Raw genomic sequence first — 23046 nt, 5'->3', positions numbered from 1 at the left:
GTGGTTTTGTTTCTACATTCATCAGCCAACAAAGCCTCTTATCCTAGGGAAGACCAGCAGTCTACGATGCAACAACCAGAGCCAGGTGTTCAACAGAGAGAGATGGAAGAACCTCTTCAGCACATTGGGACCAAGTCTCAATCTACAAGATCAAGGTCATCAAAACAGTCAAGCAGATCCTCAACGGCGAGTTCTGCAGCCATCAAAGCACGCGCCAAGGCGGACGCAGCACGCGCACAAGTCTCTTTATGCTGAGAAGGAAGCTGCTGTGATGAAACAAAAGGCAGAAATAGAGGCCAGCTTGTTGAAGCAAAAAGCTGACCTCGAGGCAAGTTTATATGTTCTCCAAGTTGAGAGAGCAGCTGCTGCTGCGTTGGCTGAAGCTGCAGCCTTTGAAGAAGTTGTAGGATCAGAACGCAGAGAGCATCGCAAAGAACTAGACACAGGGACACAGCCCTTAAGTCCAGTCTAACGTACATGTGAGTATGTGCAACAACATGCTAGGCCCTACTTTGCTGAACTTCCATTTGAAGTGGAGAAACAAGAGCTTAGTGTTGACCCAGCTACATGCCATAATCCAGAAAGTAGCAAACAACAGAACATGAGCAGAGACTCTCCGTTCAAAAGAAATGAACAGCAGCATGGTGGAAATGGAAAGCAAGCCCACTTCCAGTCACACACACACAACTTCCCTGAGTCACAAGTGGCACCAGACCTCACCAAGTACCTCCTACGACGTGAGATGGTGAGTTCCGGTCTCCTGAAGTTTGATGATCGCCCTGAAAATTATTGGGCATGGAAAGCATCCTTTCTCATTGCGACCAGAGACTTGCATTTATCAGCCAGGGAAGAGTTAGATCTATATACCAAGTGGCTAGGGGCAGAGTCGTCTGAGCAAGCAAACAGAATTAGATCTGTCCATATTTTCAACGCAACAGCAGAGCTTAACATGGTCTGGCAACGCCTAGAAGAGTGCTATGGTACACCCGAAGTGATCGAGAATGCACTGTTGAAGAAAATGGATGATTTTCCAAAACTGGCTAACAAAGACAATCACAAACTAAGAGAACTAGGTGACATTCTTCTCGAACTGGAGTGTGCTAGACTACCTGACATGAGGACTCCTTGCTGTCCCCAGTCCACCTGGCCATGCTCCTGCTCCAGTTTCAACTGTTCTGCCTTACTATTATTCAACCATGCTGGTCATTTATGAACATTTGAACATCTTGGCCACGTTCTGTTATAATCTCCACCCGGCACAGCCAGAAGAGGACTGGCCACCCCACATATGCTCTCTCTAATTCTCTCTTTCTTTCTCTCTCTCGGAGGACCTGAGCCCTAGGACCGTGTCCCAGGACTACCTGACATGATGGCTCCTTGCTGTCCCCAGTCCACCTGACTGTGCTGCTGCTCCAGTTTCAACTGTTCTGCCTATTATTTGACCATGCTGGTCATTTATGAACATTTGAACATCTTGGTCATGTTCTGTTACAATCTCTACCCGGCACAGCCAGAAGAGGACTGGCCACCCCACATAGCCCGGTTCCTCTCTAGGTTTCTTCCTAGGTTTTGGCCTTTCTAGGGAGTTTTTCCTAGCCACTGTGCTTTTACACCTGCATTGTTTGCTGTTTGGGGTTTTAGGCTGGGTTTCTGTACAGCACTTTGAGATATCAGCTGATGTACGAAGGGCTATATAAATACATTTGATTTGATTTGATTTGCTAAAGTAGAAGGGTACCTTCCAGGCCTCCCTTATCTGGACATATCTCGGGGGGTAAACCCTATTGTAGAGAAACTTCCATTCAGTTTACAAGAAAAATGGATAGCACAGGGATCCAAATATAAGGAGGACTATCGGGTAGCATTCCCACCATTCTCGTTCTTCTCGAGATTCATCAGGAACCAGGCGAAAATTAGAAATGACCCCAGCTTCACCCTCTACACCTCAACTAACCAGGTGTCCATGAAAAGTGAGAAACCTGCCAGGTACAGCAGCAAGACACCTGTGACTGTATACAAGACAGATGTGTCATCTGAGGCCTCAGACCACCAAACCAAACCCAGTAAGACAAAGGTTGAAAACCCTCACCGTCACTGCCCAATATACATAACAAGCCTCATCCTCTTAAAAAGTGTTGTGGGTTTAGATACAAAACTCTAGATGAGCGCAAATCATATCTCAAAGACAATGGCATTTGTTTCCGATGTTGTGGGTCAACTCAGCACAGAGCTAAAGACTGTAAGGTTTCAATCAAGTGCTCTGAGTGCGACAGCGACAGGCATCTTGCTGCTCTGCATCCAGGCCCAGCCCCTACAAATACAGACACCGCTCCAGCAGAGACAGAGCATGGCGGGGAGCAAGGTGAGGATGCTCTTCTATCTGTCACCTCAAAGTGTACAGAGATCTGTGGTGAGGCAGTCAATCCAAGATCATGTTCAAAAATATGCCTAGTCAAAGCTTATCCGGCTGGGAAAAGAGAGAAAGCTGTCAAAATGTATATTGTGCTTGATGAACAGAGTAACAAATCTCTGGCCAAGACAGTTTTTCAGTCTCTTCAACATCAATGACAACTCTGCTCCATACACCATGAAGACGTGTTCAGGGGTAACAGAGACTTCAGGCAGGAGAGTCGTCAACTTTATGGTGGAGTCTATAGATGGACACATGCAGCTCACTCTCCCTACTCTGATAGTGTGATATGATCCCAGACAATAGGATGGAGATTCCCTCCCCCAACATTGCGTATCATCATCCCCATCTGCAACCAGTTATGGACAGAATTCCAGCTGTGGACCCAGACGCTCCCATCCTCCTGCTCTTAGGACGAGACATCTTCAGGGTACACAAGGTACGAGAGCAAATCAATGGGCCCCATGACACTCCTTATGCACAGCGACTCGACCTCGGGTGGGTCATTCTGGGTGAGGTCTGTCTGGGAACGGCTCACCGACCAGCCAATGTTAACGTGTTAAGGACAAACGTACTTCAAAATGGTCGCACATCCTATCTGAGCCCTTGCCCTGACATCATCCAGGTAAAAGAGAACTACAACAGCGTAGCTCAGAAACACATCTTTCCCTCTACAGTGCACTCGAGAGATCCAAGCACAACTTGTGAACACAGACAGCCTGGGATGTTCCGTGTTCGACAAAACACAAGACGACGATAAACCAGCACCATCAGTGGATGACAAAGCCTTCTTGGACATTATGGACAGACAGGTTTTCCAGGATGATGGAAACAACTGGGTGGCTCCATTACCCTTTCGCCCCACTAGACGTCGCCTTCCTAATAACAGGGAGCAGGCCATGAACCGTCTCACATCACTTCGCAGGACTTTAGACAAAAAGCCTGACATAAAGCGTCATTTTATTGACTTCATGCAAAAGATGCTGGATAACGACCAAGCCGAACCTTCACAGCCACTAGAGGGAGATAAAGAACGTTGGTATCTGCCCATATTTGGTGTTTACCATCCACAAAAGCCTGAACAAATACGAGTAGTATTTGACTCCAGTGCTAAGTGTCAAGGCGTGTCACTTAACAATGTTCTGCTCAGTGGTCCAGACTTAAACAACACACTCTTGGGTGTCCTAATGCGTTTCCACAAGGATTGCATTGCACTAACAGCAGATGTGCAACAAATGTTTTACTGTTTTGGCGTACGTGAGGATCACAGAGATTACTTAAGGTTTCTCTGGTATGAAGACAACAACCCAGATAGAAACATAACTGAGTACAGGATGAAAGTGCATGTATTTGGGAACAGCCCATCACCAGCCGTAGCCATCTACTGCATTAGACGAGCAGCGCTACAGGGTGAGCAGGAACATGGGTCAGAACCCAAGCAATATGTAGTGAGGAACTTCTACGTCGATGATGGTCTGACATCAGTAGCTACTACAGAAGAAGCTGTCAACATTCTAAGAAAAACACAAGCAATGTTGGCGGAATCCAACATGAAACTACACAAGATTGCATCCAATAGCAAAACAGTTATGGAAGCCTTCCCTATGGAGGACCGTGCGAAAGACTTAAAAGATCTGGACCTAGGAGTGGATCCTCTCCCCTTTCAACGGAGTCTGGGACTTTCCTGGAACCTGGAAACAGACAGCTTCTCATTCCAGGTGTCCCACAATGAGAAGCCTTTTACGCGGAGAGGCATCCTGTCCACAGTGAATAGTCTTTATGACCCCCTTGGGTTCGTGGCTCCAATAACAATGCAAGGGAAAGCCTTAATCAGAGAACTCTCTTCTGATCAGAGTGAGTGGGATGCCCCTCTTCCCACAGAAAAAGAAGAGGAATGGAAAATGTGGAAGGAATCTTTGATGGAGTTGGAACATATGAATATTCAGCGGACCTATATCCCAGTCTCCTTGTCTACCACTCAAAGAAGAGAGCTACACATCTTCTCGGATGCCTCTACAGTAGCCATAGGAGCGGTAGCCTACCTGAGAGTTATTGACTCGGAAGGTCAATGCCATGTTGGATTTGTCATGGGGAAATCAAAATTGGCCCCTCGTCCAACCCACACTATCCCACGCCTAGAACTGTGTGCGGCTTTGCTGGCTGTTGAGATGTATGAACTGATCAAAGACGAAATTGACATTGATATACATGCAGCCAAGTTCTACACAGACAGTAAGATAGTTCTCGGTTACATCCACAATGTCACCAAAAGATTCTATGTTTATGTTGCCAATAGGATAACTCGCATCAGGAAGTCTACCCATCCAGATCAGTGGTGCTACTCAAGTAAAAGTTAGTCACCCAGTAAAATACTAATCGAATAAAAGTCTAAAAGTACTTGGTTTTAAATATACTTATCAATAGTATTTAAGTATTAAAAGTAAAAATATTAATAATTTAAAATTCCTTATATTAAGCAAACCAGACTGCACAATGTTTTTTTGTTGTTGCCTGGGGCACATTCCAACACTCACACATCATTTACAAATGAATCATTTGTCATTACTGAGTTTGCCAGATCAGAGTCAGTAGAGGTGACTAGGGATGTTGATAAGTGTGTGACTTGGACCATTTTCCTGTCCTGCTAAGCATTCGAAATGTAATGGGTACGTTTGAGTGTCAGGGAAAATGTATTGATGGAAAAGTACACTATTTTCTTTAGGAATGGAATGAAATAAAAACTAAAAGTTGTCCAAAATATAAATAACAAAGTAAACTACAGATACCCCCCCCCCCAAAACTACTTAAGTATTAATTTTAAGTATTTTTACTTAAGTACTTCACACCACTGGTCAAAAGGCCCTGTGGCGTTATGATTATGAACAGTCAGATAGCTAGCAATAATGACAAGAAGCTGCCATGGGGAATCGCAGGTGGCTCGTTTCAGCTCATTGTATCTTGTTAATGATATGTCTTGTGAGGTATTTTGACTCATGTCATGTCTATATGGCAAAACTTCACTAGCTAACCAACAACTGTAACCATGCATTTGATAGACAACAAGTGCTCATTGTGCTAATGTATTTATGTTTTCAATAAACATTTGGAGACTAAATATGTTTTAGATGTTCTCAACAATCGAAGGCAGCCCCTTCTGTTTTGTCCCATAGTTGTGCACGCGTAGGTTTTGCTGGTAAATAACCAACCCGTCTATGGAGGACTGCTCCTACTGGGGAGTGCCAATATAGCCGGCCGGTGGCTTCAAAGCCTTTCAATGGCCAATACATACTGTAGCATCAGCAATACAGGGTTTATATACGGCGGCAAGAAGAGTATGTGAACCCTTTGGAATTACCTGGATATCTGCATAAATTAGTCATCGAATTTGATCTGGTCTTCATCTTAGTTCATCTAACAATAGACACGCATATTGTGCACCTGGATGTTCCACGGGTTTTGATAAGGAAATGAGAGAGTACACGAGCAGGGTGCAATTGAGATCCCAGAGAGAAAAAGTCAATCATGATGATATCTAGCAATCAGTAGCTAGAGATAACATGGAGAGAGTGGAAAAGTACTCTTGATGGAGGTGAGGGGAAGTTGGTGCAAAGATTGAGAGGTTGAAGAACTTGAGTTGAGGACGAAGAGAATATGAGGGGGTGTGGGGGGATTTATGTGCTATAAGATGAGATGGGGAGGAAAATGCATTCATTTTAACAAGGGCCTCAAGATATAGTCTTACTGAGTCATCATATGCATGGCCTACTTTCAATGCACATCTATTAGGCATTGGGCTTCCATTTAAATGTGTTGGAATGTTTTTGATGTCAGGTTACCTCCTTGACCCATACTTTTTAAAAGCCTAATTAGTGAAAGCGCTTTCATATCTTTGCTTTTGACATTTTATTTAACCAATTCATTCTCTCCTCCTTCCCCCATGTACTTTACTACCCCCTCATTGGCTGATTGCCAACATGGCACTGGTGACATCAACATTGGCAACTTGCAATGCTGCCGGTGATATTTGTCAAATAGTTGACCCAAACTCTCCACACACCAATCATATCTCTCTGATCTGTCTTTCAGCAAACTAACGTTACAGCGTACGTGATGAGTTTCTGACCTGTCTCAACAGAACAACACTTATTCTAAGGGCTACAGTAAAATTAACAACTGAACCTGGCTGGCTCTCTGACATATTGCTCACTCTGTCTCTGGGTCTCCCATTAGATACCATCCCTCCCCAAGGCAAATAAATATTTCTTAACTGATCAGACACTTCATACAATGAGAACTGCCCTAACCAACAGAGATGTTATGACCCACGACCCCCCCCGTCCCTGCGACATGATGTGTGTGTTTTTGGTTTTACTATCCTTGTCGGGAAAGAAGACCTCACAAGGATAGTAAAACAAGGGACATTTTGTCGATCCCAACAAGGAAAAAGGCCATATGAAGGTGTTACAAATCCCATAATGGTTCTACACAATAGATGTTTTTCTCAGGGTGTGTACTACTGAGTAGCCCTACTTTCAATAACTTCATTCTATTTGACAGCTGTCTTCTCCCTGTTGTACCATCACCTGGCATACCAGGCAAAACCTAAGGACTTCACACACACATATCCCTCTCAAAGTCCCTAAACCCACACCGCCAGCAGTACATCTGCTCTTCGCTTCCCCTGGATATGGGAAGTTGCAAGCCCTGGAAAGATGCCAGTTATGCGTGAACATCTCCATATGGTGGCATAGCTCTGAAGAGTTCTCCGACTGCTCCGCTGTGCAGAATTAGAGGCACTAAACGTCCCGTGGCTGGAGCTGGGAGGAGTGTGTGTGTGTGTCAGAGTGAGAGAGGAATAGAGACATGCGGACAGGTACTACTTTGACAGGGAGGATTGGAAGAAGGGCAATAACTGATGGATTTGGGGAGGGTGTGTGTGCTTGGTGATTTGGCCTAAATTGTGGTCTACTGAGGGGAGGGAGGTTCAGTGGTGCCGATGGGAGTGTGAGATGGAAGGAGCTGTTATTTAGTCCTTCAGAGAGGCTCTGCCTGAGTTTGCCTTCTCCCAAGGTCATCAGTCGCCTTGTCTTGTTCCTACCTGTGTGCCTTTAACAATATAGGTCTATAGCATTGCTATAAAGCCTGACAAGCAAGTCTAGAAGCTATGTAAACAATTGTTTTATCCTGTTCTCTTGTCAGGAGATACTGTTCTGGAGTTGCAGAACAGTATAGGGGGCAAAAATGGCTATCACCTACTCTGAGCCTGAGGTATGGTGGTGCCTTTTCCCTAACTGCAGAGAATATTCAAGTTGAGTCGGCCTTACGCTGAAATGAAAGCTCCTCAAGTCATTAAACAGCAGCAGTCACAGTTTGTGTTCACCCCCAGCCAGGGGGGACTTTATGTCTCCGTGACGATGAGTAATTGTTGATCAAAATGTCTGTCCATAAAGCTGTTTTCAGATTAGGGATGCAAATATTTGTTGGTAGAATGGTTTAAAGCCGTTGGGGTGACTAACACAAGATAACAAGTTTGGCCTGCGTGATTTTTTTGATTGTATCAAAAAAGAGACGGAAGTATTTTGTGTTCGTTAATTAGTGGACGTGAGGTGCGGGGAGAAACGTCTGAAACAGGCATCTCCAGAGACTATCTTAATGAGCAGACGTATAATTAAACATCAATGGGATCAGGAAGGAGAGAGAGAGGTTCTGTTCAGCCGCTCAGAGCGTCCCTCAGTAACTGGTACAGGAACTGTTCTATTTCCAAACATCCCTGGAGTTACTGGTCCCAACTGGTCCCAAATTGTTCCCCACCGCTGGTCACAACTGACTGGTCCACAACTGGTCCCCAACAACCGCATGATAACTAACTAACCAGGTGAGGAAAGGCCTGTGCTTTGGAGGAGATACAATGGAAGCCATGTTGCCTGCTGTGTCCCTTTAGTGACAGTGTGGATGTGAGACATTAGGAAGTGACCTGGTTGTCACAGTGTCTCTGTTTGTTGTTCTATTGACTATCATAAAATAATATTTTATTTTAAAGCGCATTCTAGCCGGTGTCTAATCCACAAGTTACCACCTTCTAAATCTGATGTTAAAATGCCTATTTACTCTGTTCCATCTGACACCGCAATCCACTGTCTCATCAGCTCAGGCAGGGAAGTTATAAACTTGATCTCCACTATAAAAAGCATCTCTGACATTATCTCACATTTCTTTTAGACAAACATTTAGTTTTTAACAGAGGAGATTTGTAAAAACCTTAATGTCTGTCTGCGACATTTGCAACATTGTTTTAATATTCAAATTCGATCTCCAACTTTCCCATAGTAATGAACGTGTAGGGATCGGGACGAGAGAGAGAGGCAGGCAGCGTTTCTCAGCCAGTCAAAATCATGAATCAGCTGGCATCATTTTTATGGATATATACAGTTGAAGTTGGAAGTTTACATACACTTAGGTTGGATTCATTAAAACTTGTTTTACAATCACTCCACAAATGTCTTGTTAACTAACAATAGTTTTGACAAGTCGGATAGGCAGAGTAAAACCCTCGCAAGGCTGCCTGCCCAGACGGCATCCCCAGAGTATGCTCGGACCAGCTGGCTGGAGTGTTTAGGACATATTCAATCTCTCCCTATCCCAGTCTGCTGTCCCCACATGCTTCAAGATGGCCACCATTGTTCCTGTTCCCAAGAAAGCAAAAGTAACTGAACCAAATGACTAATCACCCCGTAGCACTCACTTCTGTCATCATGAAGTGCTTTGATAGACTAGTCAAGGATCATATCACCTCCACCCTATCTGTCACACTAGACCCACAATTTGCTTACTGCCCCAATAGATCCAAAGACGATGCAATCACCATTACAATGCCCTAGCCCATCTGGACAAGAGGAATACCTACAGTTGAAGTCGGAAGTTTACATACACTTAGGTTGGAGTCATTAAAACTCGTTTTTCAACCACTCCACAAATTTCTCGTTAACAAACTATAGTTTTGGCAAGTCGGTTAGGACATCTACTTTGTGCATGACACAAGTCATTTTTCCAACAATTGTTTACAGACAGATTATTTCACTTATAATTCACTGTATCACAATTCCAGTGGGTCAGAAGTTTACATACACTAAGTTGACTGTGCCTTTAAACAGCTTGGGAAATTCTAGAACATTTCTAGAAGCTTCTGATAGGCTAATTGACATAATTTGAGTCAATAGTACGCAAGTATAAACACAATGGGAGTACGCAAGTATAAACACCATGGAACCACGCAGCCATCATACTGCTCAGGAAGGAGACGCGTTCTGTCTCCTAGAACGTACTTTGGAGCGAAAAGTGCAAATCAATCCCAGAACAACAGCAAAGGACCTTGTGAAGATACTGGAGGAAACAGGTACAAAAGTATCTATATCCACAGTATAACGAGTCCTATATCGACATAACCTGAAAGGTCGCTCAGCAAGGAAGAAGCCACTGCTCCAAAACTGCCATAAAAAAGCCAGACTACGGTTTGTAGCACATGGGTACAAAGATCGTACTTTCTGGAGAAGTGTCCTCTGGTCTTATTAAACAAAAATAGAACTGTTTGGCCATAATGACCATCGTTATGTTTGGAGGAAAAAGGAGGAGGCTTGCACGCCGAAAAACACCATCCCAACCGTGAAGCACGGGGGTGGCAGCATCATGTTGTGGGGGTGCTTTGCTGCAGGGGGGACTGGTGCACTTCACAAAATGGATGGCATCATGAGGAGGAAAAATTATATGGATATATTGAAGCAACATCTCAAGACATCTGGTCTTCCAAATGGACAATGACCCCAAGCATACTTCCAACGTTGTGGCAAAATGGCTTGAGGACAAAACAATCAAGGTATTGGAGTGGCCATCACAAAGCCCTGACCTCAATCCTATAGAAAATTTGTGGGCAGAACTGGAAAAGCGCGTGCAAGCAAGGAGGCCTTACAAACCTGACTCAATTAAACCAGCTCTGTCAGGAGGAAGGGGACAAAATTCACCCAACTTATTGTGGGAAATTTGTGGAAGGCTACCTGAAAAGTTTGACCCAAGTGTAACAATTTAAAGGCAATGTTACCAAATACTAATTGAGTGTATGTAAACTTCTGACCCACTGGGAATGTGATGAAAGAAATAAAAGCTGAAAAAATCACTCTCTCTACTATTATTCTGACATTTCACATTCTTAAAATAAAGTGATGATCCTAACTGACCTAAAACAGGGAATTTTTACTAGGATTAAATGTCAGGAATTGTGAAAAACTGACTTTAAATGTATTTGGCTAAGGTGTATGTAAACTTCCAACTTCAACTGTACAAAGAAATGTAAATTGAAAAAGGTCAAATGAAACGAAGTGCAGCTAGTTTGTTATAAGTTATTTTGTTAGCTGTGTTGTTGGCTAGCTCCTCTGGACAACAGTTTCCTAACGAGAGAGGACATTTTCTATGCCAAGCGACATTGTGCCTCATTAGCTCATTGTTAAATATCACTAGAAAACAGCTTAAACAAATTCAGCTACTCTTGTTATTCTGTCTACACCGGCTTCTCTGGCATTATCACTTAATTAGGTGAAAGCAAATCAATTTGCATGAGATCTGAAGGACTGTTGAAGTGGTGTTAATCCCCATGGAGACAGACTCTGATGCTGACCAGAGTGGCATATGACTCATTTATGAGCTGTGTAATCAACGATAAAGAACACAAATGAATGCATATTTTGATCTTTAGAAGCGACTCATCAGTTCCTTGTGCTGTTCTTCTGACGCAAAGCTGGAAGAAAGAAAAAAGTCAGGGGGAAGAAAGGCAGACAGTTGTTCCTTAAGCATGCTGTGTACTCACGTTAAAAGCCCATGATGGAGACGTGTGTGTCGCTTTGCATCTAAAGCAGGTACAGGGATCGGGTCTGTCCTTATCTCAAACACATGCACACACGCTCCAGAAAAAAGAATTAATGGCTGATGCCTCTAAGCATGGACTCGCTAATGCTATAGGCACCCGTGCGTGGCTTCCAGGCATTCTGCTCAAGAGCCTGGTAAAAAATGTGTACTAATTAACGGTGGCGGTTCTAGCTTGTATGGCTTCCTGGGCGAACCTCCCCTTCTGCACTAACTGTCATTTTTATTCAGACATTTGGAACAACACAAATAAATAATCATAACATTTAAAAATATATACAAAAATAAGACTCATAAATATCAAAAAGAAGTAACAAAGACAAATAGGCACTCCAGCATCAATGCATTACCCATCCCCCAACACTGTCAACCAAGAGTCAAGACTACACATACCCATCCCACAACACTGTCAACCAAGAGTCAAGACTTCACTACCCATCCCCCAACACTGTCAACCAAGAGTCAAGACTACACTACCCATCCCATAACACTGTCAACCAAGAGTCAAGACTACACTACCCATCCCACAACACTGTCAACCAAGAGTCAAGACTACACTACCCATCCCACAACACTGTCAACCAAGAGTCAAGACTACGCTACCCATCCCACAACACTGTCAACCAAGAATCAAGACTTCACTGCCCATCCCCCAACACTGTCAACCAAAAAATGCAACAATATGTTTGTGAAACTATATATTCACAGTATTATGAATGAATTGTGGTTTATTTGGTAGCATTTCGTAGTGTGACTGATTGTACTAATTGCATTAGTACTGTACGAAGTTAGAGGTGCGCTATTTGATAGATTCTCCCGCTCCCCCTACCTCAGGCTTCCAGTGGGGAGACCCTGAGGTCAACCTACCCCGCATCCCTCCCCATCTCGTACTTCTGAGTGGGAGACCTTCCCAGGCAGTAGCCTGCCTAGCTCACAAATTAGAATCAGGGCGCCCACTCCCGACAAGGTTAATTGACCCACAGTCCCACACGGTGACATGATATCATTGACATGAAGTGCAAATGAGCGATAGAAAACCGATGATGTGCTGTTGTGTGCAGGGCCACGTGTGTGTGCAAGTGATCATGTGTGTGCGTGTTTGCACTTCCATTATATAAAATAAACCTCACGTGGGCAAATAAGCCATTCAGTTTTTTGTTGACAAAATTCGACACTTTCCTTGACCTCCATACAAAAACTCCTTGCTTGGTGGACGAAAAAATGAGAAAATACCCCCTGCTGGAGGGAGACAGAGGCCCAACCTGGCTGAGAATCTATCTTCCTCTGAGTTTTCTGCCCTCCAGGGCAAGAGGAGACACTGGAGGAATGAATGATAAGTAGGTGTAGAGAGGAACTGCTGCTGCAGTCGACCTGCAGCTTTATGTGGTAATGAAGTGAATTCTTCCAGCTCATAGGGAGAGAAAATATGCATTTTCAAGTAGCCTTTTTCGGCCGAAGTGAGGAAGATAAGGAAATCTGGTTTGTTTTTATGGTGTCTTTTGCATGTATTGTTTGTATTGGTCATGGGTATGCCATAAACGACAGGTACTGCATATTGTGCACTGTGTAGCACGTTGGTTTGTGGAGTAAGTTGTCACTGTATTATGTATAGTACCATTACTCTCACAATATAAGCCCATGTATGACTTATTCCTTATATTTGATTCAGGACACATTTGCCCATTTGTCACTTCATTCACACCTCACAGTTTACACCCTTCTCCTATCTATGTGCCCCCTGACCTGTCTGTGTCCAAAATCGTTGAGTATGGTGGCCAGTTTCTTGGTGTTGCCGTGCTGTCTCTGGGCGGGGATGGCCGGGTTGGGGTCCCTCCAGTCTACGGAGAGACGATGGAGCCACATGTCTGACTCCTGCAGGTGGGCCTGCTTTAGGCTAGGGTCAAAACAGTGTACCTCACAGCCCACCCTGGCCAGAGAGCGCTCCAGGGTTTTATCCTCCACACCCAACCTATGGGAGGGAGAGATAAAAAAGGTGGAGAGGGAGAGAGATGTTATATAAATCATATTTTATGGATGGATGAGTGGATGGATGGATGTAGATATAATTATGTATTGTATATTGTATAAGGACTTTTGGGGAATAGTTTGTATAGCTGCTGAAGCTGAAAATAACTGCTCACTTCAGCAGCTCAATGAATAATTCAATGTAAGGCTGAAAGTATGGGAGGATATGAGCAGGAAAATATTTGATTTCTTCTTCCCACTGCACACAGACAATTTAACGGCTATTCAATTTAACGTCTATTCCAAGATGGTTCAACGTGATTTCATTGATATGACGTGGAAACAATGTTGATTCAACCAGTGTGTGCCCTGTGGGTTGCTTGTTTTCAAGACTGACAAAGGCTCATGTTTCACTCCCCCCTCTCTTTCTTTCTCTCTCTCTCTCTTTTCCCCCTCTCTCATTTTCTCTGTTCACCTTTTCTTCTCTTCCCACTCTTTCGCTCTTTCACTGAATGCTCCTTGTTTGTAAATCTATGCAGGCAGACAGACCTCGCTTTCTCTCTCAGTCTGTCTCTGTAGCTCTGTGTTTGTGATGTGGCTTGCTGTATCTCTACACAACGTAAATTGCAGCTCAGGGAGTATCTCTCAAAGTTAATCTCTCACGGATGAGCTACTCTGTTCAATCATAGACAACCATGCATTTAGGAGGGAGATACAGCGATGAGATGAGAGAGGGAAGGGAAGACAGAGGAAGGGAATGCTCCAGACATCTCGGTTACCCTCTCTGCTAAATGATTCAGTTAACACAACCACTAATGGTATCAAAGCAGGCCCTACCAGGAGAGTGTCTCATGCCTTGCTACCGTTTTAGTGAAATGATACTTCAGATGACAGTGCTTGCTGTTTTACATGAGAGGATGTGGGAAGAGCAACTGTGGTATATAAGCGGGACAAATGCCTCCGTTCTGCACGTTACTCTCGTCCAGCTGCATAATCTGTTATTTCCAAGGTAATGTACAGAACGTTGCTGATTGTCCCTTGCATATGCCAACATTCCTTTCAAACAATGCAGTCAATCCACAGCCATACACCGGTTGAATTCAGTAGATGATAGAACAGACAAGTTGTAAATGCAACAAGTACTGATATTGTATCATATAACAGGACTCTCAGCTTTCCAAGAAAACAAAAATGACCCCAGGTCATCTTAGGTTTCATTACATACAGTCGAGAAGAACTACTGAACATAAGAGCAGCGTCAACTCACCATCAGTGCAACCAAGAATATGACTTTCGCGAAGCGGATCCTGTGTTCTGCCTTTCACCCAGGACAACGGAATGGATTCCAGCCGGTGACCCCAAAAAACGACTTTGTAAAAGGGGGAAACGAAGCGGTCTTCTGGTCAAACTCCGAAGACGGGCACATCGTGCACCACTCCTTAGCATTCTTCTCGCCATTGTCCAGTCTCTTGACAACAAGGTTGATGAAATCCGAGGAAGGGTAGCTTTCCAGAGGGACATCAGAGACTGTAACGTTCTTTGCTTCACGGAAACATGGCTCACTGGAGAGACGCTATCGGAGTCGGTGCAGCCAGCTGGTTTCTCCATGCATCGCGCCGACAGAAACAAACATATTTCTGGTAAGAAGAGGGGCGGGGGGCGTACGCTTCATGGTTAACGTGACGTGGTGTGGCCACAACAACATACAGGAACTCAAGTCCTTCCGTTCACCTGATTTAGAATTCCCCACAATCAAATGTTGACCGCATTATCTACCAAGGGAATTCTCTTCGATTATAATCACAGCCGTATATATTCCCCCCCAAGCAGACACATCGATGGCTCTGAACAAACTTTATTTGACTCTTTGCAAACTGGAATCCATATATCCGGAGGCTGCATTCATTGTAGCTGGGGATTTTAACAAGGCTAATCTGAAAACAAGACTCCCTAAATTGTATCAGCATAGCGATTGCGCAACCAGGGCTGTAAAAACCTTGGATCATTGCATCATTGCTATTCTAACTTCCGCAACGCTTATAAGGCCCTGCCCCGCTCTCCTTTCGGAAAAGCTGACCACGACTCCATTTTGTTGATCCCTGCCTACAGACAGAAACTAAAACAAGAAGCTCCCGCGCTGAGGTCTGTTCAACGCTGGTCTGACCAATCCACACTCCAATTCCACACTCCAAGACTGCTTCCATCACGTGGACTGGGATATGTTTCATATTGCGTCAGACAACAACATTGATGAATACGCTGATTCGGTGCAGCAAGGCTGCAGGCCCAGACGGCATCCCCAGCCGCGCCCTCAGAGCATGCGCAGACCAGCTGGCTCGTGTGTTTACGGACATATTTAATCAATCCCTATCCCAGTCTGTTGTTCCCACATGCTTCAAGAGTGCCACCATTGTTCCTGTTCCCAAGAAAGCTAAGGTAACTGAGCTAAACGACTACCGCCCCATAGCACTCACTTCCGTCATCATGAAGTGCTTTTAGAGACTAGTCAAGGACCATATCACCTCCACCCTACCTGACACCCTAGACCCACTCCAATTTGCTTACCGCCCAAATAGGTCCACAGACGATGCAATCTCAACCACACTGCACACTGCCTTAACCCATCTGGAGAAGAGGAATACCTACGTGAGAATGCTGTTCATTGACTACAGCTCGGAATTTAACACCATAGTGCCCTCCAAGCTCGTCATCAAGCTCGAGACACTGGGGCCCCACAAGGGTGCATTCTGAGCCCTCTCCTGTACTCCCTGTTCACCCACGACTGCGTGGCCACGCACGCCTCCAACTCAATCATCAAGTTTGCGGACAACACAACAGTGGTAGGCTTGATTACCAACAACGACGAGACGGCCTACAGGGAGGAGGTGAGGGCCCTCGGAGTGTGGTGTCAGGAAAATAACCTCACACTCAACGTCAACAAAACTAAGGAGATGATTGTGGACTTCAGGAAACAGCAGAGGGAACACCCCCCTATCCACATCGATGGAACAGTAGTGGAGAGGGTAGTAAGTTTTAAGTTCCTCGGCATACACATCACAGACAAACTGAATTGGTCCACCCACACAGACAGCATCGTGAAGAAGGCGCAGCAGCGCCTCTTCAACCTCAGGAGGCTGAAGAAATTCGGCTTGTCACCAAAAGCACTCATAAACTTCTACAGATGCACAATCGAATGGATCCTGGCGGGCTGTATCACCGCCTGGTACGGCAACTGCTCCGCCCACAACCGTAAGGCTCTCCAGAGTGTAGTGAGGTCTGCACAACGCATCACCGGGGGCAAACTACCTGCCCTCCAGGACACCTACACCACCCGATGTCACAGGAACGCCATAAAGATCATCAAGGACAACAACCACCCGAGCCACTGCCTGTTCACCCCGCTATCATCTAGAAGGCGAGGTCAGTACAGGTGCATCAAAGCTGGGACCGAGAGACTGAAAAACAGCTTCTATCTTAAGGCCATCAGACTGTTAAACAGCCACCACTAACATTGAGTGGCTGCTGCCAACACACTGACTCAACTCCACTTTAATAATGGGAATTGATGGGAAATTATGTAAAATATATCACTAGCCACTTTAAACAATGCTACCTAATATAATGTTTACATACCCTACATTATTAATCTCATATGTATACGTATATACTGTACTCTATATCATCTACTGCATCTTTATGTAATACATGTATCACTAGCCACTTTAACTATGCCACTTTGTTTACATACTCATCTCATATGTATATACTGTACTCAATACCATCTACTGTATCTTGCCTATGCCGCTCTGTACCATCACTCATTCATATATCTTTATGTACATATTCTTTATCCCCTTACACTGGTGTCTATAAGGTAGTAGTTTTGGAATTGTTAGCTAGATTACTTGTTGGTTATTACTGCATTGTCAGAACTAGAAGCACAAGCATTTCGCTACAGTCGCATTAACATCTGCTAACCATGTGTATGTGACAAATAGAATGTTATTTGATTTGAATTTATTTAACTGGTGAAAGGAGTCAGGCGCAGGAGAACTGAGATGCGTGGACAAGGTATTTAATACAAGAAAGCACCAGTATAAACACAATACTATGGTGCGGGAACAATACCGGTACCACAAAATAAACAGGCGAAATAACAAAACCCGGCAACAAAATACCAGCCATCAGTAACAGCCTGATCAATAGAATTCGTGTTTAGTGTGTCTGCCAGATCAGAGGCAGTAGGGATGACCAGGGATGTTCTCTTGATAAGTAGGTGAACTGGACCATTTTCCTGTGCTGCTAAGCATTCAAAATGTAACAAATACTTTTGGTGTCAGGGAAAATGTATGGAGTAAAAAGTACATTATTTTCTTTAGGAATGTAGTGAATTTAAAGTTTAAAAAAAATAAAAGTTAAATAATAAAGTATAAAGTAAAGATACCAAAAAACAAAATAAGTAGTACTTTAAAGTATTTTTACCTAAGTACTTTACACCGCAATATATTAACATTTATTGCAATGTGAGACATGTATTTTTCGATTAAACACAAGTTTAGTGAAAAAGTGACTATGATTTTGTGTGTTATAAATGTCCCTTTTTCAGGACCCTGTCTTTCAAAGATAATTCAAAGATTATTCAAAGATAAAGGGTTTAAACACTGTTTCCCATGCTTGTTCAATGAAACATAAACAATTAATGAACATGCACCTGTGGAACGTCGTTAAGACACTAACAGCTTACAGACGGTAGGCAATTAAGGTCACAGTTATGAAAACTTAGGACACTAAAGAGACCTTTCTAAGGACTCTGAAAAACACCAAAAGAAAGATGTCATGGGTCCCTGCTCATCTGCGTGAACTTGCCTTCGGCATGCTGCAAGGAGGCATGAGGACTGCAGATGTGGCCAGGGCAATAAATTGCAATACCCGTACTGTGAGAAGCCTCAGACAATGCTACAGGTAGACAGGAAGGACAGCTGATCGTCCTCGCAGTGGCAGACCACGTGTAACGACACCTGCACAGGATCGGTATAACCGAACATCACACCTGCGGGACAGGTATAGGATGGCAACAACAACTGCACAAGTTACACCAGGAATGCACAATCCCTCAATCAGTGCTCAGACTGTCCACAATAGGCTGAGAGAGGCTGGACTGAGGGCTTGTAGGCCTGCTGTAAGGTAGGTCCTCACCAGACATCACCGGCAACGACATCGCCTATGGGCACAAACCCACCGTCACTGGACCAGACAGGACTGGCAAAAAGTGCTCTTCACTGACTAGTCGCGGTTTTGTCTCACCAGGGGTGATGGTCGGATTCACGTTCATTGTTTAATGAATGAATGTTACACCGAGGCCTGTACTCTGGAGCGGGATTGATTTGGAAGTGGAGGATCCGTCATGGTCTGGGGCGGTGTGTCACTGCATCATCGGACTGAGCTTGTTGTCATTGCAGGCAATCTGCTCGTTCTGTGCTTGATTTCCTGCAAGACAGGAATGTCAGTGTTTTGCCATGACCAGCGAAGAGCCTGGATCTCAATGAGCACGTGGGACCTGTTGGATTGGAGGGTGAGGGCTAGGGCTAGGGCCATTCCCCCCAGAAATGTCCGGGAACTTGCAGGTGCCTTGATGGAAGAATGGGGTAACATCTCACAGCAAGAACTGGCAAATCTGGTGCAGTCCACGAGGAAGAAATGCACTGCAGTACTTGGCCACACCAGATACTGACTGTTACTTTTGATTTTGACCCCCCTTTGTTCAGAGACACATTATTCCATTTCTGTTAGTCACGTGTCTGTGGAACTTGTTCAGTTTATGTCTCAGTATTTGAATCTTATGTTTATACAAATATTTACACATGTTAAGTTCACTGAAAATTAACGCAGTTGACAGTGAGAGGATGTTTCTTTTTTTGCTGAATTTACTTAGTCAATTGAAAATGTGCTTAGAGTTTTGAAACAGCTGCCTTTTTGATTAACTGTTTTGAGGTATGTACTAAGAGTTGTTAAAATGTCAAACTGTTAAAAATTGCATCAAGTGATAAAAAATTAACATACAGTATATAGTTTGATAACTGCTGAGCACTGTAAAATTCTATATTTTTACTTCGTAACTGTATTAATTTGACATCAATTTGTTGGAAGGTAAAACCAAATCGCATATGCATGTGGCTGTAAATACTACATCATCATTCTCCATCAGCCAGTGTGCTTCAATAGGATAAAGTTGAAAGAATCACTTTATGTGCTACCATTTAGAATTGTGTAGTGTAGTGTACAATGCACTGTTGAAATACCTTGGTTGTATAACAATATATTCCATCTCATTATCTGAATTTCATTGATACACTGCAAGCTGATGAATTTCAAGCAGAGAGACATGCAATACTTTATTAGTTAACAAATCATGTAGAAAAGGTGATCATTTTTTGCAATACCCCAATTTCTGATGATCATTTATTTTTTATTTTACCTTTTATTTTACTAGGCAAGTCAGTTAAGAACAAATTCTTATTTTCAATGACGGCCTAGGAACAGTGGGTTAACTGCCTGTTCAGGGGCAGAACGACAGATTTGTACCTTGTCAGCTCAGGGGTTCAAACTTGCAACCTTTCAGTTACTAGTCCAATGCTCTATCCACTAGGCTACCCTGCCGCACCTACATATGTACTGTCTAAATAAACTGTAAGACTGACATATTTCTCAACATGCTCATAACCTGCCATTGGATACAAATTATTAGTAAGAAAAATTGTGTGAAGTTTTTGTGAAATACTCTGGTAAATGATATTTACCATCTTGTAACGATCTTCGTCTTCATCGGATGAGGAGTAGGAAGGATCGGAATAAAACGCAGTGTGGTATGTGTCCATGATATTTTATTATAACCGAACATGAAAAATGCAAAATAACAAAGTGAATGTAAGAAATGAACATCGAAACAGTCCTGAAAGGTGAAAACACAAAACAGGAAACAACTACCCACAAACACCAGGGGGGTGTTGCACGCCCAATTTTTCAGTTTTTGATTTGTTAAAAAAGTTTGAAATATCCAATAAATGTCGTTCCACTTCATGATTGTGTCCCACTTGTTGATGTTTCTTCACAAAAAATACAGTTTTATATCTTTATGTTTGAAGCCTGAAATGTGGCAAAAGGTCGCAAAGTTCAAGGGGGCCGAATACTTTCGCAAGGCACTGTATATCATAAAAGGCATTTCCTTTTGACGGCCTAGTTACACCTCACTCTATGGATGTTTTGTTTCAGACCAGAGCGCCGAGGCATGCTTCTAAATCGATGAGCAGCTAACTTCAGAGCAGTGTGCCGATGCGGGCATCACTTTTTCAGAAATACGTCATCAATGATGTCCGGAGCGTCGCTTGTCGCATGCTTTTTCTAACCGAGTGTTGCAAAATGCCAGATCCCAGTAGTTATATATATGTGCCGTGTCAAAGGTTACGTGAACAACCACGATCAAAGGAACAATCCGGCTTTCACACAGCTCTGGGCCCGAGTCATAGATGTATTATTCCCTGATCAGGTAGTCAGGAAAAACCATGGTGCTTAATGATGTCTCCCCCCCCCCGCCCACAGTGTTGTAGAGTTGGTGTGAGTGATGACAATGGGGATATACTCCTGTATATCTAGCTTTGCTATCACAACAGCCCATCAAACTAATGTGGCAGAGAAAACCAACCCACAGATCATTAGATCGATACAGACAGCTGAAGTGTGTGTGGGGACTTGTATGGCGTACTTTGACCTGAGAGGGCAATACTATAAGTAACATTGTGAAAAGTGAGGAGAAATTGGTGTGTATGTGCTTATCAGTCATCAATAGGAAATCTGTTTCTCAAAACCAGTACATTTGACCCTTGACATTGGTGTAAACAGGGTTAATCGCCTAAACCTGCTTTCCCACCCCCTCATTCCTGTTCCTGCCCCTCTAACCTCTTAGCTCCTTCTCAGAGTCCACCGACTGCCTACCCTGCTGCTGCCAGCACAATAGAATAGGCCATCCAGGGGCTTAATCTCTTCAACCCTACATCCCACCACTGCCAAGCCCAGCTCAGCCCTGGGTATACAGCAAGGTCAAATCCATTTATACTCTGCAAAATAGCATCCAGATTACATGACACAGAGATATGATTTCAATTATTAGATCTTTTTTATTTATTTAACCTTTATTTAACTAGGCAAGTCAGTTAAGAACAAACTCTTATTTACAATGACAGCCTACCAGGGAACAGTGGGTTAACTGCCTTGTTCAGGGGCAGAACAACATTGTTTTACCTTGTCAGCTCGGGGATTCAATCTAGCAACCTTTCGGTTACTAGTCCAAAGCTCCAACCACTAGACTGCCTGCCGCCCTAGTGATGTGTTGGGCCAGGCTATTTCTGTTTCTGTGTTTGTGTACGTGTTTAACTTTACTTGTGGGGACCAGAAGTCCCAAAAGAATAGTAAGCAAACACAATTTGACTAACTGGGTACATTTTGTTAGTCCTCACAAGGTCAAATGCTATTTCTACGGTGGTTTGGGTTAGAGTTAGTGTTAGGGTTATAATTAGCTTTAAGGTTAGGTTTAGGAGCTAAGGTTAGGTATTGAGGTGAAGGTGTAGGGTAAGGGTTAGGGGTTAGGCACAATAGGATTTTGAATGGGACTGAATTGTGTGTCCCCACAAGGTCAGTTGTACAAGACTGTGTGTGTGTGTGTGTGTGTGTGTGTGTGTGTGTGTGTGTGTGTGTGTGTGTGTGTGTGTGTGTGTGTGTGTGTGTGTGTGTGTGTGTGTGTGTGTGTGTGTGTGTGTGTGTGTGTGTGTGTGTGTGTGTGTGTGTGTGTGTGTGTGTGTATATATACACTCACCCCATAGAGTAGACCCGGCAGTGTTTGGTGTGTATCCGTTGTGCCAGGCTGTACCTGCTGTCCAGACACACTGCCCAGGGCCCCTTTGGCCCTTCCTGACCCTCTAGTGCCAAGGGGCCCTCTGGGGAAGGGGGGGCACAAGACACCTGTAGGAGAGACACAGGGGTCATCAGTAAACTTCTCCCCTAAAATATAATTATTATTATATATTTGTTATTGTATTCTGCATTGTTGGGAAGATTAAGAAAGCATTTCACTGTTAGTACACGCCTGTTGTTTATGAAGCATGTGACAATTAAAATTAGATTTGATCGTTATTATCATCGCTATTGTTATCATTTTAATAATCATCAACATCACATACTGTATAGTGTATACCATAGTTACCCCTTGCCCCCGTCAGATTACATATTCGCCACACACACACACACATATATTCATATTTCAACATGTTTTTCTTTCTCATCGAATAGCACCGTCTCCATTTCTCCTCCTCTGCCCCTCGCCTTCCTTTCCTTTTGGTTTCAGTGAAGAAAAAAAGGTGATTTAGTGTAAACAAATGCATCCTCCATCCTTGACATGATTCTCCATCTCACAGTGAGGGACAGGGCACCTTAATCTTGCCTTAATGCTTAATTCCATTGACTCCATGTTGCAGTTCAACATTTCTGTTTATTTTTTCATTACATGTTCTATATACTGTAAAGTGCATGTACTAACTGAAAATACATACAAAATCAATAGATTCATTAGAGTTTAAAGTGCACACGGCCAAGTTTCTCTTGTCAGCAGAAGAGAGTGAGAACAAGAGAGGAAGTGAGGAAGAGTGAAGAATAGGGAGAGGACGAGAGAAGGAGAGGGAGATATCTGCCCTTCCAGGCCCCTATCACTCTCT

At 43.7% G+C, this 23046-nt stretch overlaps 1 protein-coding gene across 1 annotated transcript in view; it reads right to left on the bottom strand.

Moving 5' to 3' along the window:
* Positions 1–23046, bottom strand: part of LOC123991032 (probable methyltransferase-like protein 24) — a 100951-nt gene that overhangs the window by 5158 nt on the left and 72747 nt on the right. The window contains exons 3-4 of the mRNA XM_046292163.1: positions 22152–22297; positions 13064–13289 (exon numbers count right to left, since the gene is read on the bottom strand). Of these exons, the coding sequence (XP_046148119.1) occupies positions 13064–13289; positions 22152–22297 (372 nt within the window). The remainder of the gene's footprint in view (positions 1–13063; positions 13290–22151; positions 22298–23046) is intronic.

This window comes from Oncorhynchus gorbuscha, linkage group LG12 (assembly GCF_021184085.1).
Source record: "Oncorhynchus gorbuscha isolate QuinsamMale2020 ecotype Even-year linkage group LG12, OgorEven_v1.0, whole genome shotgun sequence".
In the NCBI taxonomy this organism is placed as follows: Eukaryota; Metazoa; Chordata; class Actinopteri; order Salmoniformes; family Salmonidae; genus Oncorhynchus; species Oncorhynchus gorbuscha.
This window is presented reverse-complemented; position numbering and strand designations above follow the sequence as displayed.